Source organism: Camelina sativa, chromosome 17, assembly GCF_030686135.1.
Source record: "Camelina sativa cultivar CO46 ecotype springtype chromosome 17, ASM3068613v1".
NCBI lineage: Eukaryota > Viridiplantae > Streptophyta > Magnoliopsida > Brassicales > Brassicaceae > Camelina > Camelina sativa.
In genome coordinates, this window is record NC_141896.1 from 11008624 (window position 1) to 11034040 (window position 25417).

General features: G+C 37.8%; 7 protein-coding genes across 8 annotated transcripts; 5 read left to right on the top strand and 2 right to left on the bottom strand.

Annotated features, from left to right (window-relative positions):
* The first annotated feature begins 1860 nt into the window (after positions 1 to 1860).
* On the top strand, positions 1861 to 3271 carry LOC104756734 (uncharacterized). Its single transcript, XM_010479365.2, has one exon. It carries the CDS (start codon positions 2064 to 2066, stop codon positions 2949 to 2951), a length of 888 nt encoding a protein of 295 aa, XP_010477667.2. The 5' UTR covers positions 1861 to 2063; the 3' UTR covers positions 2952 to 3271.
* Positions 3272 to 5065: 1794 nt separating this feature from the next.
* Positions 5066 to 8648, top strand: LOC147923486 (uncharacterized). The gene has a single exon (XM_087494392.1). It carries the CDS (start codon positions 5367 to 5369, stop codon positions 8418 to 8420), a length of 3054 nt encoding a protein of 1017 aa, XP_087350518.1. The 5' UTR covers positions 5066 to 5366; the 3' UTR covers positions 8421 to 8648.
* Positions 8649 to 10795: 2147 nt separating this feature from the next.
* On the top strand, positions 10796 to 13412 carry LOC104756737 (beta carbonic anhydrase 3). 2 transcript variants are annotated; one of them, XM_010479376.3, is made up of 9 exons: positions 10796 to 11015; positions 11277 to 11344; positions 11536 to 11676; positions 11977 to 12025; positions 12258 to 12374; positions 12471 to 12524; positions 12736 to 12824; positions 12912 to 13017; positions 13113 to 13412. In XM_010479376.3, exons 2-9 carry the CDS (start codon positions 11292 to 11294, stop codon positions 13278 to 13280), a joined length of 777 nt encoding a protein of 258 aa, XP_010477678.2. In that variant the 5' UTR covers positions 10796 to 11015; positions 11277 to 11291; the 3' UTR covers positions 13281 to 13412. The 2 variants fall into 2 exon arrangements, with proteins under 2 accessions (XP_010477678.2, XP_010477677.2); XM_010479375.3 differs by having other exon boundaries at positions 10796 to 11005.
* Positions 13364 to 15122, bottom strand: LOC104756736 (NADPH-dependent alkenal/one oxidoreductase, chloroplastic). Its single transcript, XM_010479374.3, has 4 exons — positions 14515 to 15122; positions 14107 to 14430; positions 13862 to 14021; positions 13364 to 13761 (listed from the first exon to the last, which is right to left on the bottom strand). The coding sequence occupies exons 1-4, from the start codon at positions 14929 to 14931 to the stop codon at positions 13496 to 13498; spliced, it is 1167 nt and encodes a 388-aa protein (XP_010477676.2). The 5' UTR covers positions 14932 to 15122; the 3' UTR covers positions 13364 to 13495.
* Positions 15123 to 15165: 43 nt separating this feature from the next.
* LOC147923487 (uncharacterized protein At4g28440-like) lies at positions 15166 to 16802 on the top strand. Its single transcript, XM_087494393.1, has 3 exons — positions 15166 to 15424; positions 15966 to 16216; positions 16331 to 16802. Exons 2-3 carry the CDS (start codon positions 15988 to 15990, stop codon positions 16516 to 16518), a joined length of 417 nt encoding a protein of 138 aa, XP_087350519.1. The 5' UTR covers positions 15166 to 15424; positions 15966 to 15987; the 3' UTR covers positions 16519 to 16802.
* Positions 16803 to 17990: 1188 nt separating this feature from the next.
* Positions 17991 to 20209, top strand: LOC104756739 (polygalacturonase 1 beta-like protein 1). Its single transcript, XM_010479377.2, has 2 exons — positions 17991 to 18115; positions 18246 to 20209. The coding sequence occupies exons 1-2, from the start codon at positions 18065 to 18067 to the stop codon at positions 20064 to 20066; spliced, it is 1872 nt and encodes a 623-aa protein (XP_010477679.2). The 5' UTR covers positions 17991 to 18064; the 3' UTR covers positions 20067 to 20209.
* A 2641-nt stretch (positions 20210 to 22850) lies between these two features.
* On the bottom strand, positions 22851 to 24675 carry LOC104756740 (F-box protein SKIP22). The gene has a single exon (XM_010479378.3). The coding sequence runs from the start codon at positions 24576 to 24578 to the stop codon at positions 23124 to 23126; it is 1455 nt and encodes a 484-aa protein (XP_010477680.2). The 5' UTR covers positions 24579 to 24675; the 3' UTR covers positions 22851 to 23123.
* Positions 24676 to 25417: the final 742 nt, after the last annotated feature.

Genomic DNA, 25417 nt, shown 5'->3' on the forward strand with positions numbered 1-25417 from the left:
TTTTGTGCTAGTCAAATGTTGTGAACTAAATAATCTCCGCATCATCAAGTGGGAATCGTGGGACCATTGTATAAATGAAACAAAAATATGTGAATACTTTTATTTATCTTATTTGATTATAAAATTCAGATGGTTATCACATTACATCATGTCATCATTGGTGTCTAATTAATTGTCTATACTCTCTTCTAATTTTCCACTTCACCACGAAAATTTTTTTTTTCTTAAATTTAGCAATGAGCTTAGATATATGACCTTCATTTCATATTTGTGATATGTTTTCCACTGCACTTCTTTCTCTTTAAAATAGAAATTAGAATGATGTACATGTACTACTAGTCATTTTCCAAAATATTATTTTTACCGAAAAAAAAGTAACTAAAAATTATGATATTAAATATTAATCCATTAATTAGCAACTGGCCGGTTGGATAAAAAAAAAAAAAAAAAATCTGAGTTCAGTTGACATTACCTCATCGATTGTTATATAAGAATTGTTGTTGGTAATATCTAAATTCTAAAGTCATAAACAAAAAAGAACTATCTTTGATTCAATAACATCTCTGCATATGTTAGGTCAACAACTAAATATTTACTTTAAATTCGTTTTCAATATCTGTTTTTTTTTCCCACCTTCGTTTTATTCTTGCAAGTAAATGTTTTTATTGGAAGTATTCCAACAATATTCGACGACAATAAAGAAGTCTTCAACATTTTAGCTGTAACGCCCCAAAAAGTCATTATGTATATAACTAAATTAGGAGAGTATATATACTTGTGTTGGTACATGCAAATCAAACATAAACAAATACTACAAGATATTGATCGACCAAATTAGAAGAAGCTTTAAGAGTATTATTATAGTCAAACAAAACATGTGGGAATAGTATTATTTCAAAGAGGCATTTTTTTGTTGACAATTTATTAAATTTGTAATAAACATGTGAAAGAGAAGACTGGACTAAGTCTAAATTAATTTGTTTAATCACGTGGTCTAAACAAAACTTAGTTATGTAAACTATACTACTCCATCTAAGAAGTAACGGAACCGTTAGTTTCAACGCGTAAGTCAAGGTCTTCCACCGTTAGTTTTGACATTCTTTTGACGACGGCTTGAGTTAGTTAGTCAACGTCACACCCTTCGCGCGTGAACCAACAACTAAAAATAACGCAAAACCGTGATCTTCACACAATTTATACGTTACAGAGATAACACGTGGATGTCAAAAAACGCTTCCACGTCGCACCACATGTCAGTATTGTTTTTGCTTTCCCAACAAGTTTTTCGATAATCAGGAATGACGACTTTACCCTTCCGTTTTGGGGGAACGGTGACACGTATGCGAGAGCGAGACAATCACAGAAGCAGGTCACCCACTATTTCCCCGTTACCCCCCATCACGCGCTTTTCCTTGTAAACTGTAAAGTGAACAACAACAAAAGTATATGTGATTCATCTATATTTTTAAAAATATATATATATATATATATATGCATATATGATTTGTCTAAATTTATTTTAAAATATGCAAAACAAATATATACTCTGTTTTATTGATATTTTTCTCTTTTCTTTTCAGCCAATATATCCTATTTGCCAGGTATATTAAGAATACTAACTAGTAGACTAAAATAAAATAAAATAAAAAAGGAAATAAATATGGAATTTCTTTAACTATGAAATTATAAATTAGATGACTTACTAAATTAAGCTCATTTCATAAATTAGATGACTTCCTAATATTAATAAAGATGATAAATAATTTTTACCGATTTTGATATTTTGCTATCAACCAAAATAAATCTAAATAAAGAAATATTATTTTTCGTTTGCCTAATTAAAAAAAATGAATAAATAAAAATATTAAAAAGCTACTACTGTTCACATTTGGGTGACTTATCTTGAATCTTGATGAAGCACCAACCATATATATATTGGTCAAGTCAGTCATCTCTTTATTATAAACACACAAAACTAAACTAAAGCCGTCGTTTCAGATTTCTTCTTGAAGAGAGAGAGAGAAGAGAAGGAGTTACACACGGTGAGCTTTGGATCTAAATCGATGGAGGTCGCTTTCCCATCTTCACCGCCGGCGAATTACATCGGCGACGAAAGATTAACAACAGAGATTACCATGGATTTCACCAAATTAGGATTTTCAGAAGAACAACAAGATATTAAAAAACTTGAGAGATCATGGAGTCAACTTGAAGAATCCGTCGAGTTCAACGACGAAGAAGATCAAGAAGATGATGAAGATGAAGAAGAAGAAGAGTTCTCTTTCGCTTGTGTAATAAACGCGGAAGGATCTCCGATAACTGCAGATGAAGCTTTCGAAGATGGTCAGATCCGTCCTGTGTTTCCTCTCTTCAACCGTGACCTCCTCTTCGATTACGAAAACGCCGATCGTCAAAACGACGACGTTTCTGTCACCGACGATAATAACAGACCGCGGTTAAGAAAGTTATTCGTCGAGGATCGTAACGGTGACGGTAACGGAGACGAGACGACGAAAGAATCTTTGGGACCGTATTGTTCTTGGTCAGGTGGGACGGTCGCGGAAGCGTCGCCGGAGACTTGCCGGAAAAGTAACTCGACGGGATTCTCGAAGCTTTGGAGATTTAGAGATCTTGTTTCGAGAAGTAACAGTGATGGAAGAGACGCGTTTGTTTTCTTGAATAATAAGAACAACAACGTCGGTGACAACAAGTCTCGGACTCAGTCGTCGTCGTCGTCTACGGTGGTGGCGGAGAAGAATAAGGGGAAGGAGAAAACGTCAACGTCGTCGGAGAAGAAGAAGAAGAAGATGGAGAAGTCGGCGCATGAGAAGCTGTACATGAGAAACAGAGCGATGAAGGAAGAAGTGAAACACAGATCGTACCTTCCGTACAAACAAGTTGGGTTCTTCACTAATGTGAATGGTCTTAGCCGAAATATTCATCCTTTCTGACTTAATAATCATTTGTCTTCTTAACACCCAAAAAGAAAAAAAAAAGTTTGTTTTTGGATGATTTTTTTGTTTGTTTTATAAAAGAAAAAATATAGAAAAAACCAAATTAGTATTATTTCGTATGGAGTCCCTTACTGTTGTTGTTAAGTATATTGGATTTTGATATAAGCAGAAAGGTGTACTGTTCTGGAGTGTTATGTGAAAAGCTTGGCTTGTATTAAACCATTCTGTATGTAAATGACTTATTAGTTAGAGTTGGTATATGTAATTATTATGCAAAGACATTGAAGAATTTAGTTGAAAGAAGTTTTTTGTTCCAAGAATTGTCTTCTTTCTTGCGTTGTTTGCTATCATAATGTAATTATCATAATGTAGTTTGTTGAAATCTGTCATTTGGTAGTTAGAATTTGAATAAAAACAATATGGTCAATGGTCACTTTCAAAGTAATCGAAAACTAACCCATGTACATTACAAGACATATATATTTGTTGTATGATTTTGCAATAGTTTGATATATCAGCTAAGAAGTGATAAGAGTGAGTACACAAGAGTCAAGAGGTTTAACTGATCCGAGAGATTAGCTCAACTTTTCGAAGACACAAGGTGTTCGTTGATCCGAATAACTTGTCTTACTGACTTTGTTGATGGCTTCCAAAGGATGCAGAAACAAGGGGGCACAATGAGAAGAAGGATGTATCCTTTTCTCATTGATTCCAAACCCAATGAAACAAAGACACCCTTATTCATAATACTTGTAATGATAAATTTAAAATGAAGTTTTGAACCCAAACAAAGACACCTCCAGCTCAAAAGCACACTGACAACCCAAACGAAAGACAAAGCCCAACAACAACTTAAAATGAAACAGATCAAAAGTTTGATTTTGCCAATATACATTTTCGAATGGTTTAAAATATTCTCGTTTCTGTAGGCCGAGATTTTGTTTGACGATAATGGGTAATACAAGTTAGGGCCTAGCTTTCAACTTACTAACACGCCTTAAACTTTGTTTGGAGCCCTAAGCTAAGAAGACTGTTTTAGCTGCATTGTTTTTTTTTTTTTTTTGTGCAACAGCTGCATTGTTTAAGTTCAATAAAATCAAAGGCTGCTATTCACCTTCCAGACTTCCCACTATATGTTGCAGCCTAATAATTTGACTATGCTTCTCCTCATTGTTGCAAATTTGCAATCCAACTTCACTCCTCATGGAGTAAACATGTACAATCCATTTTTTGGATTTTATAGTATTATTTAGAATGTTAAATATTGACATATTTATTTTTGGAAACATCAAATGATTATACCTTTTTTCCAGCAAATCAAATATATTGATATCAAAAAGTGTTTACAAGATTCATAAACATTGGCTAAAGAAATTAATGCAATTTACCAAATTAATAAGTATATACTGTATACACATAATTGGTTTAACTAGGTAGTGCGAACATAAGAAAACAAAAACAAATGCGAAGAAGAGAAGGAGTCACATAGAGAACCAGTGGGGAGAATTAGAAATACTTAATCTATATCATTTGGCTTAACTATGTAAGAAATACTCCATAATCTATTGTATCAATCATTGCGAACCAGTGGGAATTAGAAATATGACCATCGAATATCAGAGTCCATATAAAAACCTAAATAATAATAAAGCAGACACAAATATATAGAAAACAAAATGTCCATAAAATAGATGTCTACATAGAAAAATAGTAAAAATCATACGTTTTCAGTTTTCAACACAAACTGCTCAAAATATACATTTGTTCACTTGGGCAAACCATGCATTGTCAATATTTGACATTTTGGTTCAATTCTTCTTTTTTTTTTTTTGCATGACATATTATTTCTTCTATGCGAACATGTAATTTATCGAATGTCTAATTATTTCCGTCTAATAAAAGAAATGTAAAACTGAAGACGAAAAGGCGTCACATTTGATTTATGCATGTGTAGAAACATTATGACCTGGTTATAAAAACATTTCATTTCTGTTAGTATCAATCATAACCAAAAGGATATTTTAGAAGTACGAGCATCGAATATTTCAAATTGTTGTTCTAAGTTTGAAAATTTCCACTAGCAACTTTCTCCAACAACAACAAAAAAGAAAAGAAGAGAAGAAGAGTACTAAACCAATTAATTGGGTCGTTGACAAAATAATTGAACAATGATATGCATATTTCTTCACGAACTTGAGAATTTTAAAATGGAAATTGGATCGTTGACATTTGATGCACGTTCTTGCACGTTTCTTGATAGTTTCGCGCAGACATGCTTTCACGATTAGTGAGATGCAAGTGAAACAAAAATAAGATGAAAATGGTTCTATATAAAGGCATGCACAAGTAATGTAGAATCACAACACAAAACAAAATCAACGCAGTACTAAAGCAGCAACCAAAACACAAAGAATGGTATCTTCTTCCGGGATGGGGCGCTCAGCCCATCTCGTATATGCTCTTGGTTTTGCTATCATGGCAACAATGGTTGCTGCTTCGTACGAGCCCTACATGTATAGCTCCCCCCCACCACCAGTGTATGATTCTCCTGCACCAAAGGTCGATTATAAGTCCCCCCCACCTCCTTATGTGTATAGCTCTCCACCACCTCCACCAACATATTCACCATCGCCTAAGGTAGACTACAAGTCTCCACCACCACCATACGTTTACAGTTCTCCACCACCACCTCCATATGTATACAACTCTCCACCACCACCACCATACTATTCACCATCTCCAAAGGTGGACTACAAATCCCCACCACCCCCATATGTCTACAGTTCTCCACCACCACCATACTATTCACCTTCTCCTAAAGTCGATTACAAATCTCCACCACCTCCTTACGTCTACAGTTCCCCACCACCACCACCATACTACTCACCGTCACCTAAAGTAGATTACAAATCTCCACCACCCCCATATGTTTACAGCTCACCACCCCCACCATACTACTCACCCTCACCTAAGGTCGAATACAAATCTCCACCACCACCATACGTCTACAGTTCCCCACCACCACCATACTACTCACCTGCTCCTAAGGTCGAATACAAATCTCCACCACCACCGTACGTCTACAGTTCCCCACCACCACCATACTACTCACCTGCTCCTAAGGTCGAATACAAATCTCCACCACCACCGTACGTCTACAGTTCCCCACCACCACCATACTACTCACCTGCTCCTAAGGTTGAATACAAATCTCCACCACCACCGTACGTCTACAGTTCCCCACCACCACCATACTACTCACCTGCTCCTAAGGTCGAATACAAATCTCCACCACCACCGTACGTCTACAGTTCCCCACCACCACCATACTACTCACCTGCTCCTAAGGTCGAATACAAATCTCCACCACCACCGTACGTCTACAGCTCTCCACCACCACCATACTACTCACCTGCTCCTAAGGTCGCATACAAATCCCCATCACCACCGTACGTTTACAGCTCTCCACCACCACCATATTACTCACCTGCTCCTAAGGTAGCATACAAATCCCCACCACCACCGTACGTCTACAGCTCTCCACCACCACCATACTACGCTCCAGCTCCTAAGATCGCATACAAATCCCCACCACCACCGTACGTCTACAGCTCTCCACCACCACCATACTACTCTCCAGCTCCTAAGGTCGCATACAAATCCCCACCACCACCGTACGTCTACAGCTCCCCACCACCACCATACTACGCTCCAGCTCCTAAGGTCGCATATAAGTCCCCACCACCACCGTACGTCTACAGTTCCCCACCACCACCATACTACGCTCCAGCTCCTAAGGTCTCATACAAATCACCAACACCACCATATGTTTACAGCTCTCCACCACCACCATACTACTCACCTGCTCCTAAGGTCGAATACAAATCTCCACCACCACCGTACGTCTACAGTTCCCCACCACCACCATACTACTCACCTGCTCCCAAGGTCGCATACAAGTCCCCACCACCACCGTACGTCTACAGTTCCCCACCACCACCATACTACTCACCTGCTCCTAAGGTCGCATACAAGTCCCCACCACCACCGTACGTCTACAGTTCTCCACCACCACCTTACTACTCACCAGCTCCTAAGGTTGCATACAAATCCCCACCACCACCGTACGTCTACAGCTCCCCACCACCACCATACTACTCACCTGCTCCTAAGGTCGCATACAAATCCCCGCCACCACCATACGTCTACAGCTCCCCACCACCACCATACTACGCTCCAGCTCCTAAGGTCGCATACAAATCTCCACCACACCCACATGTATGTGTTTGTCCACCACCTCCTCCATGCTATTACTCACCTGCTCCTAAGGTCGCATACAAGTCCCCACCACCACCGTACGTCTACAGCTCCCCACCACCACCATACTACTCTCCAGCTCCTAAGGTCTCATACAAATCCCCACCACCACCGTACGTCTACAGCTCCCAACCACCACCATACTACTCACCTGCTCCTAAGGTTGCATACAAGTCCCCACCACCACCGTACGTCTACAGCTCCCCACCACCACCATACTACGCTCCAGCTCCTAAGGTCGCATACAAGTCTCCACCACCACCATATGTCTACAGCTCCCCACCTCCACCATACTACGCTCCAGCTCCTAAGGTCGCATACAAATCACCACCACCACCATACGTCTACAGCTCCCCACCACCACCATACTACTCTCCAGCTCCTAAGGTCGCATACAAATCCCCACCACCACCGTATGTGTACAGCTCCCCACCACCACCATACTACTCTCCAGCTCCTAAGGTCTCATACAAATCCCCACCACCACCGTACGTCTATAGCTCCCCACCACCACCATACTACTCACCTGCTCCTAAGGTTGCATACAAGTCCCCACCACCACCGTACGTCTACAGCTCCCCACCACCACCATACTACGCTCCAGCTCCTAAGGTCGCATACAAGTCTCCACCACCACCATACGTCTACAGCTCCCCACCTCCACCATACTACGCTCCAGCTCCTAAGGTCGCATACAAATCACCACCACCACCATACGTCTACAGCTCCCCACCACCACCATACTACTCTCCAGCTCCTAAGGTCGCATACAAATCCCCACCACCACCGTATGTGTACAGCTCTCCACCACCACCATACTACTCTCCAGCTCCTAAGGTCGCATACAAATCCCCACCACCACCGTATGTGTACAGCTCCCCTCCACCACCATACTACTCACCTGCTCCTAAGGTCGCATACAATTCCCCACCACCACCGTACGTCTACAGCTCCCCACCACCACCATACTACGCTCCAGCTCCTAAGGTCGCATACAAGTCCCCACCACCACCGTACGTCTACAGCTCCCCACCACCACCATACTACGCTCCAGCTCCAAAGGTTGAGTACAAATCTCCCCCACCTCCATCATACTCTCCTTCTCCAAAGGCTGAATACAATTCTCCTCCCCCACCATCATACTACTAAATTGGTTTTACGTAAGAAATTCATAAATAAGATACCAAGGTTCAATATGTTTCGTCTTTTTAATTATTCTTGGGCATTCTCCGTTTTAATTTCCAAGGTTCATATGAATTCTTTTGGCTATTAAAATTTCATTTGGATTCATGTTTGTTTTTTCCCAGTTGTGTTCAAATTGTCTCCATCCTCATATGTAAGTCTGTTACAAATTAATATATTGAATTTTTACCAAAAGGGTACGACGTTTGTTTCTTTCATTAATCATAAGTCTTTTTGCACAGCGATGATGGTTTCATATATATGTTATGTGATGAAGCGCCTAGACTGATAAAACTTTAAACTGTCTACTAGATTAAGATCCGTGCTAGAGCACGGGTTGAAATTTATTTTATTTATATTGTAATTTTTATATAAAATATAATTCATATGATTGTTTTTAAAGTTTTTTTGGATATAACATTATGTAGTAAAATCATATGCTAAATATGATGCTTAAAAAAGAAACATATTTTGTAAATTTTATATTATTAATGATTTTAGATAAGTACCCGTGCTATAACACTGATTAAATTTTATTTTATACAAAATTTTGTATATTTTATATTTTAAAATAAAATTTTAATATGTTGTATTATTTTATGTATGTGAAGTTATTTCAACAATCTATATTCTATGTCATGACTAGAATGTCATTATATAACATAATTTTGTAAATTTGGTTTTCAAAAAGTGAGTTATTATGTTATGAGTAATTTAATATATATTGTTATACTTTTTGTTTTAATATACTTGTTTTCTTGAAATTATTTCATATTATAGTGACATATTATTGACATTGCTATAACAAATCAATTTAGATTGTTTATATTTTCCAAATTTTATATCAAGTTTTCATATTTTAAAAATATTTCAAAATAAATTATTTAAAGTTTATTCTATTATATAAAATTATATAATTCAACAAAAATATGAAATTGAATTTAAATATTCAAATTTTGACCCGTTATTCAGTAGACTTTTTAATTCAATAGATATTACTTTTAAAGAATAATGTTACTAAAGCTCGAATGTTTTATAGATTGAACAATTTATATTTGTTTTTAAAAATTCAACTTATGGTATATCCGAAAATAAAACTATTTTTAATTATAATAAATAATATGATAATTTGATAATTTATTTGTTTCACAAAATAAACTCATATATAAAAATGAGAGTTGAAGTATAATGATAATTAAAAAATGAATATGTTAAGTTAGATATCAAAAGATTTTATATGATGAATAATTTAATAAAGAAAATTAATATTGTAAGTTAGATGATATCAAATGATTTTTTAGAATATTCTCTTTAAGATTTTCGGAAACAACGTGTTCTAGTAATAAAATCTTCCAAAAATAAATTAAGATTGCACCAACTATTTAAGTTGTAACCAATTAATCTATAACCTATTTGTAACCAACTTATTAAAATTATATAGTCTACAAAACAATGTTGTGTACTTCCTTTTTATTATAAAGGGAATTCATTTGTAAGAAATTATTTGAAAGGCATAGGTATTTTTAATGAAAATACAAAATTATTTTTATTACACAAGCAAAAATATGTCGAAAACATTCATTTCGAATGGTTAATTATAGTGTTTTATCAGGTTTAATATTATACAGTGTTTTAGAGTTATGAATCTCCTATATATAATAACTGTGTGTCTGTGTTTAAAAGTGGTTCTGTATTTTAGCTTCTTTTTGCTTTTCGTAGTTATATATGAAATAAGATTATATATTTTAGAGACACTTAGAAATATAAGATTTTAGTGATTTGAGTTCTTTCGTTAGATATATATACGAATTACCGAAAAAAAAATTTGGATGCATCTCCTAATATTTTAGTGACATGAGTAAAATCTCCAAAACCTAAAGTTCTAAGGAAAAAAAAAAAGTTAATAAAAATGACAGGGGGAGCTTCTCAGAAACCTACTATAAATATAATATTTTTGTTCCTAATTTTTGTTTGATTTTCAATTTTTGTTTAAATATAATATAATATAGTGTAATTTGGGTTAAAACAAAAAGAGGTGACTAAAAGGATTCACACTACTAGAGATAAATAAATTTTACCAAAAAAAACTAGAGATGATAAAAGGGTTCATTGAAATGATATATCCTATATTAATTTTATTATCTTAACCCAAGTATTATTCCGTAAACGTAAGAAATATGGACTCGTTGAATATATATTACTTTTTTATTGTATCTGTTAATTTAAAAATATCACCATACAAAATTATCTAAAACTTTTTTATATGGTATCGTTATCCATATCCATTGTACGTCAGGGTTTTTTTTTTTATCTACAGCCGTATTCATTGACGGAAAAAAAATGTACCTGAAATTAAAATCAAGACGGATGCAGAACATATGGAGACATGCGCACCGGAAGAGAGATGATATATAAATGCATTGTTTGTCTCTATGCAGAACATATGGAGAAATGTCGCAGATCTTCTTCGACTATAAATAGAAGAGCAGATAAGAGAGCATCTTCTTGTAATAACTAAAGTTGTATTTTCATCTCCAAGTACCACTCTCAAGGTCCGTACGTGTACGTCTTGAACACTAAATCATCATTTCGTTTTTGTTGTATAGTTTCGGATGATCTCATGTTCTTGATCTCTTTTTTTTTTCACTTGTCTACATGAAACGGTTATTTATAGTTTACTATATCACAACGCATGTTTCCTTTTTTTTTATTAAACCGGATGAATGTACTAGTTTCTCGTATTTTCTTTAGTTTCATTGGTAACGAGTCTTCTAAGAATTTGACAATCTTATGTAAGTTTCTTTTTTTTTTTTTCTTGTGTAGTGGAACCAAAAAGAAATGTCAACAGAATCGTACGAAGATGCCATTAGAAGACTCGAGGAGCTTCTGAGGTACTCACAAACAAACACTCTCTCCCATTCAAACGATATTCCGACTCCCACATATTAGATTTTGCAGGTTGTGAGATGATCACAGCCGTAGATTACCCTCGTACCCTGTGAATTTGGTTTTTTTATAAAGATATAATATGGTTTTTGTCTTTTAAAATTTTGTTTTAAACATGAAATGGTCAATTCTGAAGTAAAAACGCGGATCTCGGGAACGTGGCGGCTGCAAAAATCAAGAAGTTAACAGACGAGTTAGAAGAACTTGATTCCAACAAGCTAGATGCCGTAGAGAGAATCAAATCCGGGTTTATCCATTTCAAGACAAATCATTTTGAGTACGTAAATGATGATAGCGACTAGTTCACTAACTCTGATTTAATGACAAATCACATATATGTAGGTATCCACCATCTGTGTCAGTGTCACCTACTGATATAAATGATTGTGCTTATCAAGTTAAATGAACTTATTAGTATGTAATTTAGTTATTGAATCAAACGAGCATAAGACAGAAAATTGTTTTTTTTTTTTTTTAATGAATTATGGATTGGTATATGTGTGTCTTGCTTAGATAAAAGAATTTTTTTGAATTTGATGTTTGCTCATTATTGTTATTTGGTTTCATCAATTTCCAGGAAAAATCCTACTTTGTACAATGCACTTGCCAAGAGCCAGAACCCCAAGGTTTTGATTTTACCAATCACTTATCTCATCTTTGTGCTTTTACTTTTCTAGATTGACTTTTCTCTAGTCGTCACAGAAAAAATGGGTGTAAGACAGTAGAAAATGCTTTTGATTTAGCCTTGAATATGGTAACTTTATAGACAAGCAAGAAAAACCCTAAAATTAGAAACGAGGATTAAGACTTGAAAATTAGTAACTTTCTTCAATGTGGTTTTATTTTTTTTCTTTACAGTTTTTGGTATTTGCTTGTGCGGATTCACGAGTTTGCCCTTCTCACATCTTGAATTTCCAACCTGGGGAAGCCTTTATCGTTAGAAACATTGCAAACATGGTGCCACCTTATTGCAAGGTTCGTCCAACAGAAATGAACTTCATCAAGTCACTCTTTTAAACCTTACATAAATCCAAGTTGTTGATATAAGCTTTTGTCTTTGGAAACTTGCAGACGAAATACTCTAATGTTGGTGCCGCCCTTGAATATCCAATTACAGTCCTCAACGTACGTAACAATTAAGTAATAGCCCTTTACGTTAGCATCTATGAGGGATCATTATAGATTATTTCTCTTGTCTTTGCTCCTTATATTGTACATGGTCGGCATAAATAAGATGCTTAGTTAAAAAATTTGATGTGACCTAGTTGCTTGCAAGTCTTTGGCTAACTCTTTATATATCTATCAAACCCTAAGAGAATAATGTTGTCATAATCAGGTGGAGAACATTCTGGTGATTGGTCATAGCTGCTGTGGTGGAATAAAGGGACTCATGGCCATTGAAGATGATACAGCTCCCACTAAGACGTAATTTATCTCAAAGGCTAATTTAAAAAACCATGAGTTTCTTGGCGACTAGTTCACTAACTTTGACTGAAATTCTTGAAATGGCAGTGACTTCATAGAAAACTGGATCCAAATTTGTGCACCGGCCAAGAACAGGATCAAGCAGGAATGTAAAGACCTAAGCTTTGAAGATCAGTGCACCAACTGTGAGAAGGTACGTAACTAAGACAAGATACAATCTTAGCTCTGTTTTTTTTTTTTTTTGACTTTTGAAGTAGTAAACTGAGATTGCCTCTCCTGTGTGAGCAGGAAGCCGTGAACGTGTCCTTGGGGAATCTGTTGTCTTACCCATTCGTGAGAGAAAGAGTGGTGAAGAAAAAACTTTCCATAAGAGGAGCTCACTACGATTTCGTGAAAGGAACATTTGATCTCTGGGAACTCGACTTCAAGACCACCCCTGTCTTTGCCTTGTCTTAAAATATTCCTACTCAATATTTTCTCTATGTTTCTTCCAAGTGTGTTCTCATAATCTTCTTGTAATTTCATCTTTGCAACTTCTGTTTCAAAAGAAATGAATAAGGCTTCTAAAGAGCACTCTTTTATTTCCAACCTCACTGATACAAAGAGAATATAACACTTTTGACACTTTCTTAGCTTATACACATAGATAAGGCTACACTTAAGCTGACCCTTCAAGAAATGGGATAAACAACAACCTTCCCTGTGGCATGGTTCGTTTCTAAGTATGAAAAGGCATCAGCGACACGTGAGAATGGGAACGGTCCTTTGGGATCAACCACAGGCTTCACCTTCCCACTCTCAATGTATGGGTTTAGTTTCTTCAAAACTTCACCGTCAGATGTCACAACGAATCTAAAACCAGGCGGCGTAACAGCACCGGTCAAGGCCACAACTTTCCCTCCTTCCTTAATCACCTTCACTGCCTTATCACACATCCCTTTAGACAACACAAAATATGATTTAGCCACAACGTTCTGTTCTAAGAAATTAGATACGTCATACGTGTTAATTAACGGTGTTCTGTTTTGGTTCTTTACCAATGGCGTCAAAGACAACATCGTACTTGTCAGGCAAGTCTTCTATGTTCTCCTTAGTGTAATCAATAGCTAAATCAGCACCTAAGCTTTTCACTAGCTCCAGCTTCCCTGTACTCGCTGTTGCAGCAACTTTCGAAGCTCCATACACATGCTTAGCCAACTGTACCAAACACGAATATGAGAAACCAATCAAGAAACCATCAAATCTCTGATTCTTAGATCACAAGTAAACCAATAATGCTAACCTGAATCACAAGGCTCCCTACACCTCCGGCACCATTAAGAACAAGAATAGACTTCCCGGCGGAGAACTCAGTCCTAACAAGACCTTCATCAGCAGTTTCTATCGCCAACGGAAGCCCCGCGGCTTGCGCGAAATCGATGTTTTTAGGTTTTAGCCCTAATAACTTCTCTTCCACGGCCGTGTACTCTGCTAAAGAACCAAACTGCTTAGGACCTTCTAATGCTTTCTCGCTCACGTCTCCGTAAACTTCGTCTCCTTCTTTGAAATTTTTCACCGCACTCCCAACCTTCACCACTACTCCGGCAACGTCGTATCCCGGAACAGTCTGCTCCGACGAAAGATTCCTATGTTAAAGATTCCCAAAACCCTTCAAAGAGAGAGAGAGAGATGGATTTGAATTTGAACTTACCGGAAGAGGCGAATCAGTGGCTTTAAATTTCCCTTGCCGTCGCTTAGCGTCAACGGGATTAAGAGCAGCGGCAACAACTTTAATCAGAACCTGATCTTCATTAATCTCCGGCACAACAATGTTACTCTCAAGCTTCAGAACATCAACTCCGCCGTACTCACCGTACACCCACGCCTTCATCTCTTTCGGAATCGACGCATCCGCAGCGACATTAACTGCCGCTGAAGCGCTCTGATTGCTCGCCGAGATTTTCAAGAACTTCTTGCTGACTGTTTGCACGCCGCAGGATCCGAATCTAACTCCGTTTAATCGGATAACCGGAGTCTTTACTGTGAGAGAACAATGATGAAGAAGAGGCGTCGCGCGGCGGAGTACGGGAGTTGTAGCGGCGGTGGTTGTAGCAAGCGCAGTGTTCATTGTGCCACTAGTTTTTGTCTAAAACGGCTTATCTCTTTCGCTTTCCTCTGTTTTTTAAAACACTCTGTTTCGTGTCTTTATTTGATTGGTCGCTATGTTTTTGTGGTTGTCGTTTTAATCTCACGAAGAGAAAAACTTTTCACGTTGGAGCTGATTTGTGTGATTATGAATGTTTCATAATCTTCTGGAACAGTCTACACTAATGGGCCTAAGTTTTAATAAGTGTTTAAAAATAGGCCCAACAGTAGAGAGACAATAGTACTATTCATCTAGGCACGATGAGATAGAACCAGAACCACCATAGAAACCGCGCACAACGAAGCACGATCTGTACACGTGCCAAATCCTGATTGGGTCATTGCTCGAGCTTATAGATCCACCGTTCATTTCCCCCAGAAAGCTTTCTCTCCGAGCTCGACTGTTTTTTTTTTTTTTTTTAGAAAACGTCAAAATCAGATCTTTCGATCGTCTCCGCCTTCGATTATCCAAAAAGGTAAGCTCCGAATATTTTATTGAAAAAAAACCCTAATTCTCTCATAGTACATTCGAGTTTCCTAGGTTATGTCTGGATTTCAAAACTGTTAGCGCTTTGATTCACTGTTTTGTTGTAAAATTATTGCATGTACTGTCTGAATTCGATTTTGTCTTTGTTTCTTGTGTTCTTAAGCGTATGAACAACCAAAATTTTGAAACTTTTTGTACTTGGTAGGATTATATGGTATATATGTAATGAAATATAGGCTAATTGGGTTTGGTATCCACTGCTACTATGTGCTTTTCAATGTTTTAATTTGGCGTAAGTGATCTACTTTTACCAATACATTGTGAAATTTTTGTGTTGTTGTTATGGTATGATGATGATGATCAAAATCTAATTGAATTTAGACTCTTTTGGTATGTATGAGATGAGAATGTGCCTTCATTGATCTGTTTTTTTAAACTTTTGTGTCCTGCTTGCTTAATTTATGATCTAAGTCTTGTAACTAAATCATTTGGATTTTGGTTTAAAAAGTCATGGTATTGTGATTTTGCAGGCTCTCTTGTTGTTATTGGAAAATGGCAGATACCAACACCAAAGCCGGGTTGAAAAAGCCAGTTTTCACAAAGGTTGATCAGCTGCGTCCTGGTACTAGTGGACACAATGTCACCGTGAAGATCGTTAGCACCAAGATGGTGTTACAGAAAGGTCGTACTGATGGTCCTCAGGCTCGCCAGTTGCGCATTTCTGAATGCATTCTTGGAGATGAGACTGGAGTTGTCGTCTTTACCGCAAGAAATGACCAAGGTATATAGAATATAATAAGACTGTTAAAACTCTCTGTGTGAATGTTTTTGATCCACAGGCTAGTGAATAATAGGGATTTATGACATGTTATCTTTGATTTGGTTATGTGTGTAGTGGACCTAATGAAAGAGGGATCCACTGTAACTCTACGCAATGCCAAAATCGACATGTATAAAGGATCAATGAGGCTAGCTGTAGACAAGTGGGGTCGTGTTGAAGTTACAGAGCCTGCGAGCTTCAAAGTGAAAGAAGACACCAACATGTCCCTTATCGAGTATGAGCTCGTCAACGTCGTTGAATAAAAGTGACACAATCCTCTAAAGACTCCTAGAGAAGGCCTCAATAATAAACCAGTCATTCGTAACCGTTAATGTTGGCATCAAGAGAGAGTGAATTATGATATTCTGCACTAAGCTATGTGAGGAGTGATGGCTCTAAAAGTGAATGCAGAGCTTTGGCTTTAGGTTACGACTTTTGTGACACCTTTTGTTTTGTAATGTCACCATAACTGTTAAGGCTTTTGGGCTAACATTGTTTACTTTCTTACACCTTTTGCCTCGTATGCATATTCTCCTATTGAAGAAAACAGAAACTGCAAGTCTCTCTATACACTATAGATCAACACCCATAATGATTTCTTTCCATTTTGGGTAGAAGTTAAACCAAAATGCAACTAGATATGGGCGGAATCACTTCGTCAATGATTGTGGAGAAGAAATGTTGCTGAAGTGATGGCCTGATGGGACTTCGATTGTGTAAGAGCGTCAGCATTGCATCATGACTGATGGCTTTTTGGTTTCCTTTGTCTTTTTAATTTGTTTATTGTCTCACGTCTTGGTTATGAAACTTGATATAAAGAAATGAACAATAATATGGATACACATATAGAGTTAGTAAAGAAAAAGTTTCTTCCAGCCAAAAGTAATGTATCTTTTCATGAGTGTTAAATGGTTAAGTGGGGATGTTTAGTGCGTTTAATTCTTTTAGAGTTGTTTCCTTATCCTCTTCCTAATCAAAAAAAATTGTTAGGAGAAATTCTTGGATTAATACGTACGTTATTCAGAGATATTAATGGAGAAATCGTGACATGCATTTTGATTTTTGAAATATAAAACCCCGGTTTATGGGTTTGTAATTGTGATGTAAATGCATTACTATCCAAATTTAAAATCCACATCATAACGTATGACAGCTTGAACATTAAGTTGGTGAATATCGATAACACATTGTTTTCTTTCCAAGTGTTGTTAGACTAAATTGTGTTCTATATCGATGACGATGAGTAATGCTTGGACCACTAAAGGTGCATTGAACACTATAAGTTTTGTACTTTTAGAAAATTGGACATTGAAGGCTCACCTTAACGTGTGAACTATTATATGAATTGTGTTGCGGTGAAAATATTTTCGAGTTGAGTTCCATTGGAGAGACTAAAATCATACAACAGTAAAAAGAAATAGTGTCGTGTCGAAGAATTGGTGTGGTGTTTCTCGAAAATTTTCATTAAATATATCACAAGATTTTGTTAAAAACAAAGTGAAAAAAAAAAATTGTTTCAAGTTACACCGAGTAAGAAAGGTTAGTTTAACATTGTCTACGGATGTGTTTGTTTGTCACCAATCAGTCAATCACCATCGGTAGGATAAATGTTGTTGACAAATGTGAAACAAAAAATTAATAAGTCAATTTTTTTTCTTCTAATCAATGCCTTAACTATCCACATTAAACATTGGTTCAGTTTTTTTAAGTATATATATACACACACTGACACACACAATTGCATCGACAACCCACCAACATTTACTCTGCCCCAATCGAGTGTTTCCTCTGTCTCTCTCTAAACAAAAAATGCTCAAACGATTTTTTCTTCTCCTATCCTTCGTGTCTTGTCTCTTCCATGTAAGTGAAACTCAAATTGTCTGATTTCTCTAAAACTGATGATTCGCTTCAAGCTTTTTTATTGGATTTGTTTCTGTTTTATTCATGCTTTTTGATCATTTGAACAATATTGGTAACTTCCACAATGCAGATAGTTATGGCCGGAGGAGAACGGTTAACTAACGGCGGTTTTTCGCCGGAGACGAATCCGTTCACACCAAAAGCTTCTTTGGTACGTTACTGGAACAAACAGATCCAAAACCAATCACTACCAGGCTCAGCATTTCTCCTCTCCAAAGCTTCACCACTAACCGCCGTCGCCTCCGCCACATTCGCCAAACTCGCCTCCCAAAACTCGCTTCCGGATCGCCTCCCTGACTTCTGCTCCGCCGCTAACCTCTTCTGTTTCCCCGACTTGGGTCCGACCCTCGAGAAACACAGCAACGACGTTAAGTTCTCTGTTTACGACCAACGAAACTTCACCAACTACGGCACGACTCGTCCCGGCGGCGCAGACTCGTTCGAGAAATATTTACAAAACGGCAACGTAGTAACCGACTCTTTCCGGCGGTACAGCCGCGACGCCGCCGGTCACGACGATTCGTTCAAAGGCTACGCCGATAACAGCAACGTCGTCGATGAAAACTTCAATTCCTACGGCAGGTCAGCCACCGGCGGCTCCGGAGAATTTAAAACCTATCAATCCGGAGTCAACAATCCGACGAGCCGTTTCACGGCGTATTCCGACGACGGAAACGGTCGTGCTCAGACGTTCAAGACCTACACTCACGAAGGAAACGCCGGTCCGGGTCAATCTTTCACCAGTTACGGCAAAAACGGTAACGGAGCTCCGAACGAGTTCTCTTCATACGGCGTCTCCTCCAATGTAATTGGATCGGAGTTCTCCAACTACGGCCAAAACGCTAACTCAGCCAATGACACTTTTAAAGGCTACGGCGGCGACGGGAATGTTCCTCGGAACAACTTTAAAAGCTACGGTGCCTCAGGGAACGCAGCCGTGGACACATTCTTGAATTATAGAGACAAGGCTAACGTAGGGGACGATACGTTCTCGTCGTACGCCAAGAACTCGAACTCAGAGAAGGTAGATTTTGTGAATTACGGTAAATCTTTTAATCCCGGTTCGGAATCGTTTACCGGTTATGGTAAAGGAGCTGAAGGAAACAAGATTGATTTCAAGACGTATACAAAGAACTCAACGTTCAAGGATTACGCTAAAACCGGAGTCGGATTCGCGAGATACAACCAGAGTAAACTCCGCGATGGTAAAAAGGTAAATAAGTGGGTGGAGCCTGGCAAGTTCTTTAGAGAATCGATGCTTAAAGAAGGTACATTGATTTGGATGCCTGACATTAAGGATAAAATGCCGAAAAGATCGTTTCTTCCCCGTAGCATTGTCTCGAAACTACCGTTTTCGACATCAAAAATTACGGAAATAAAGCGTGTTTTCCACGCTAGAGATAACTCAACGATGGAAGGGATCATTGCTAATGCGGTAACAGAATGCGAGAGATCACCTACGGTCGGAGAGACGAAACGATGTGTCGGATCAGCGGAAGATATGATCGATTTCGCTACATCGGTGCTAGGTCGAAGTGTGGTAGTCCGAACGACAGAGAGTGTAGCTGGATCGAAACAGAAAGTAATGATCGGGAATGTCAAAGGAATCAACGGTGGAAAAGTGACAAAGTCAGTTTCATGTCATCAGAGTTTGTATCCTTACTTACTCTACTACTGTCACTCTGTGCCTAAAGTTCGGGTCTACGAAGCGGATCTTTTAGACCCTAAGAGTAAAGCCAAGATCAACCATGGTATTGCTATATGTCACATGGACACTTCAGCTTGGGGTGCGAGCCATGGAGCTTTCGTGTCGCTTGGATCCAAGCCGGGTCAGATCGAGGTCTGCCATTGGATCTTTGAGAATGATATGAATTGGGCCATCGCCGATTAATTACCATGTCGTACGTAGAAAAATGAATAATAAATGTTATTTTTTTGTATCTTTATATTTCTGTAACGATACAAACTCGTTATGTTCCTCCGAGGCTCCGACTCTGTTAAATAAATATGTTGTGGAAATTAAAGAAAAAAAAATTGTAGTGGGATGCATTTTTTAAAAATAAATGAATTTTTACCTAAGCAATTTAACTTATAGGAGTTATAAGTTAGGTAATAATCAATTCGTGTGGATAACTTAAACAAAGCAAAATCATACTATACTAATAACAAATGATTACATTTGTGATATTAATAAGTTGTTATTCTAGATGATTGGTTAGAAAGAGGACCACGCCCAAATTTAAAATTGTATAATTAACAATTATATAAAAACATCGAATACAAGCAGAGAGAACTAAAAACAACACAATAACGATAAAAGGGTGGAGTCACGAGGCGGGGGTTGTTTAAAAGGGACAATGCAACTCTCTTATTGAAACTTTATGAATGTAAAACATCCAAACATATTTTGTTATGCATTTGGAATTTGTTGGAATGATTAATGAGTCGACGACATTCACATGTCATTTTATCTTTCATGATATCATTGCTTGGTTCAGCAAGCATCTGATATTTTAGTTCGTCACAAACACGTATTAGTCGGTAAACCGGATATCTAAGCGACGCCACATCTTAGCCCTAAGAAATCAGGATACATTTCATATCGGTTCGACAGAGAATCAGTCCGGTCCAACCGATCATATCATCCTAGTTACGTTGAACTGGTTTGATGTTTCTTTGTCTGGAAGTGTAACTGTGTAAGACTGACCTTTACTGAAACACAGTTCCAACATTCAGGGAAATGTTATTGATACAATATCTCAATGAAGTAAAGAAGTTATGTAATGGAATATGGGGAAGACCAAAGCTTTTTTAATGAAGATTGACTCAACCATCACTTATTCGTGAGATTGTTTTTGGGGACAAACAACAAGTTATGTAGGCCTATAAAGGACATGTAGCTTAGTGACTAGCAAGGTCCTTCTCTCCTAATTTGACTTGTTGTCATTTAAATCATTTTTGTATTTGTTACTTTTTTTTAGTAATAGATGTGACTGCATCTTTACGATGATGGGTAAAAGAAAAAACTATATGAAATGTTCTTTTTTTACCGGTTTAATTGGTGAACATTTTAGAGTGAAAAACAAATCGTCTCAATCTCATTACAAATCACACTACTTCAACTTTTGACATAATTTGAATAGCATTTATCATAACAACAAGGATTAACTTAACCAGCCGATTGTGATATGTACTAAATTTTCGTAAACATCTCCCATATGCAACATAATTTCACTAAAAATCAGGTTTGCAACTATGGAATCTAAGAGCAACAGCAAAATATAAGCTGCCATACATGTTATCGTATGGTCAAAAACTTTAAGCTCATAAAATGACCAGCCAAATATATAGCATAAGTACCATTGTGAATAAGAAAATACCATCCAAAAGCAAAGAAATATTTAAAACTCAAAAAATATTAGTATCCAAGTGAAAGACAACCGACTCCTCCTACCTTCACCGGTTCCATCTGATCACTCCGCATGCTTGCTAGTCGCATATTTCAAGATTGCATCCGGGAAAAAAGCTCTGTCCCCATATGCTCATGCACCAGGTCTCCTTCCCAGATGAATACCGAAAGGGTTGAAAGGGTATCTAGGGCCTCTAGGGTCAAAAGGATCTCTACGGTCGAAAGGGTCTCTACGGTTGAAAGAGTTTTCTCTTCGAGGGTTGCTTTTTTTTGGGGAAGTCTTCCTCTTGCTAGGATAATGAGTTGTCTCCGTCGCCCCCAAAAATCAGCAAATCTACACTTCCAACCAACCTCATCTGTTAATGCCCAAAAAAGATCCTTAGCTTTCTCCAAGCATTTCTGTTTCCACAAATCATCGTCTGATGCCAAATACCGCATCTATCTACAAACACAAGCCATCTTCCCAATACTCACACCAGGAAGCAACTCTAGTATCTTCCGCTTTAGCTTTGTTGGTAAGCGCATTAAACATGGTGGAGGTTCCAAGCCAACCTTATCAGAAATATCAAACAACAACGGTATAACAAGATCATCTTTTACCATTCCCAAGGAACACAAACACGTCACGGTATCAAACTTTAAAGTATCCAAAACCAAATCGATAACGTGCACAAACCTACGCTTATCAAGATAAGTCATGCGCACAAAGCTACGCTTATATCGAGATAAGTCGTGCGCACACGCTCACGAGACCCACTTAGAGTTCCGTAAACTACAACCCTAGCTAACAGACTCGAGTGTAGGGAGGTCCTTTCTTCTCCAATGACAAGAAATGTAGCTAAGTGACTAGGGAGGTCCTTTCTTCTCCAATTTTACTAGTGGAAATATTCATCTTTCAAGATGATGGTCTGTAGTAACAGTCACAGATATATAAATATCTGTTTTGCTACAACTGTGAATAGGTCATTTAAATTTTATCTAATATATAGTTCAAAATAACTTATTGCTTTGAAGGTGTGATACAATCGTTGTGATACCGTATAAACAAGATGGTTCATCAAATGAGACAAAATTTATGGCAAAACTACAAATCTCTAAAGATATGAAAGTTCATAATTTTTTTGTTTCAATCCCTTTAGAAACCACAACTTCAACTTCTGAGTTCTGACAAAATTTAAATTGAACTGCGTTAAATCATAAAGTTTTGTGAACATGTCCCATATGAAATCTAAGAGCAATACTAGTATAATATAAGAAGCCATGTTGTTGATAAAATAAGAAGCCCTGTTATTATACTTAATTACTTATACATCTGGTGGTTACAGAGAAAAAAAAAAAAGAACTCATAAAAGAGCAACCATGAAGCATAAAAAGAAGAGAACATCATTTAAAACCAAAGAAACTTTATAAGGATCAAACATACTAGTTCCCTCCCCATTTATTTGCTGATATCGGAAAAGCCATATACAATACACCTACTTCTCCTACCACCTTCAACAGATTCACCAGTTCCATTTTCTCACCCGGGATGTTTGCTAGCTAGTTGAATCCCCCAAGGTTGCACCTGGGAGTAAACTGCTGACCCCATGTTCGTCCGCCAAGCCCACGTGCTGGTTGTCCCGGGTGAATACCAAGGCCAGGGGATCCATACAAGCGATCTCCATGAAACAATGTGAAAGAAGGGTCTCCAATGATCCGAGGGAATCGCATAGCTCTTCTTCCCGTGGAAACATCCCTTCTTGGAAACTGTTTATGCCTCCAAGCAGCAGCAAGCTGGTTATGCATCCAAAAACCAGCAAATCTTGCCTTCCAGTTAACCAAATCACCCTCTCCTGTCCCAACAACATTCTTAGCTTCTTCCAAGCACTTCTGTTTCCACAAGTCATTATCTGAAGCCAGATACCGCATCTCAGTACAAAGGCAACACATCTTCGCAATACTCACGCCGGGAAGCAACTCTAGTATCTTCAGCTTTAGATCTGTTGGCAAACGCATCAAGCACGGTGGAGGTTCCAAGCCAGCTTTATCGCAAAGACCAATTAACAACGGGATAACAAGACCATCTTTAACCATTCTCCAGAACATGAACACTTCACGGTAAATCCTCGAAGAGCCTTCTTTGTCAGACTTCAAAGTATCCATAACCATATCTATAACGGGCACAAACCTACGCTTATCAAGATTCATGTGAACTCCCCCACTACTAGACCCACCTACAGTTCCGTAAACTACAACCCAAGAGCCTAAGTTCTGAAACTTCAAAGTCACAGACTCGATTGTTTTGGTATCCTTAGACTTAATTATCTCAGGTAGAGTATACTTTAGGGAAACCGTAAGTAACTTCTCTGAAAAGCTAAACTTATCAGACCCTGAATCGAACAGCACGAATCCAGATTCTAACATAACCGCATGAACTGAGGAAGCCAAAGTAGTCAATTCACTGGTATCACCAGATTTCTCAAGCAATATATTTCTCAAGAAGAATGGTTCACTTAACCTTTTGCTTTCAGCGGCAGCGAGCTCCATGTCTTCCATGTCATCAAGCTCCTCCACATCCATCGGCTCTGGACTCTCTATACCCGTCTTGGATCCTTCTGCTGGATCTTCCACGGTGGAAGTCGGATTCGGTTTGGCTTGATCTGGGACAACATCATCAACCTCTGCGAATCCAATACCCATCGAATCGTGAACAGCCGCCGCCTGATTACTTTCCGATCCCAATTCCAAATTCGAAGACTCCGCAACCTCAACAGATGCGATAAAAGCAGATTGATCCAGAGAGTAGTGGATAAGGTCACCGGATGTTACACCAAGAGATCGGAGCGTATCCTCCGGCGAAGACGCGAGAAGCTCGTCTTTACGATTAAGCGAAAGATGAACGGAGGAAGGCGCCGTGGGATTGATACGTCGCAGGAGATCGTTGAGAGTTCCTGTATCGGCCAATTCGAGTTTTAGGGTTTCTCTCGTCTCGTGAAGTCTCAACCGTAGCTTCATCCTCGGACTCTGTTATGATGAACTTTGTGATCTTCTTCTTCTTCTTCTTCTTCTTCTTCTTCGACAAGAAAAGAGATAAGAAAGGCTGAGGCGGTTACGAGTTATGTGGCGTCTTTGGGCCTATAATTTATTTATTTGGGCTTTTTGGTGGGTAACATACCAACCAACCCGATCCGATTAGAGATATTGTTTTTCGTGTTTATATGTAAATTAGGATTTTCTACATTAACGGTTAGAAGTAAACAATGAAAAAATACCAAATACACGCTTTCCATGAATTGTTTAAAATTCTTTGTTTGGTTAATTAAACAATGAAAGAATCAAAGTACAACTTAACTTTGTGTCCGAATAAGTACTCGGTTTCTTTGGAAGCACATTCATCAATCACGACAAGATCTTATGATCAAAGATCAAGAAGTCGTCATTACCTTTGACAAAAATACAAAATTTCATATCTTTAAGGATAATATATAAATAATAATATTTATAGAAATTTTGAATAATAGTAATTAATATGAGAAATAATAGCTAGGGACATTTTTTCATGAGTATTTTTTGTTCATTACAAATAGCATCTATTTTGAAAAATTGGATCATAAACACTGACTACATGACTTACCTACCATTTTTCAAAAATGAGGTGGCGAATCCCACCCACATAGACTAGACAATCACAATTTAACACATTTAAACAATTTGTTAAAAATGCCCCTTTTGATATACCCCTTTTCAAAAATACCCTCTTTTCTGGCTATTTTTATTTTTGCCCTCTTTTAATTTTTAATGACCATTTTACCCTTAGATGAAAATTATTTTATTCAATAAAAAGAAAAAAACAA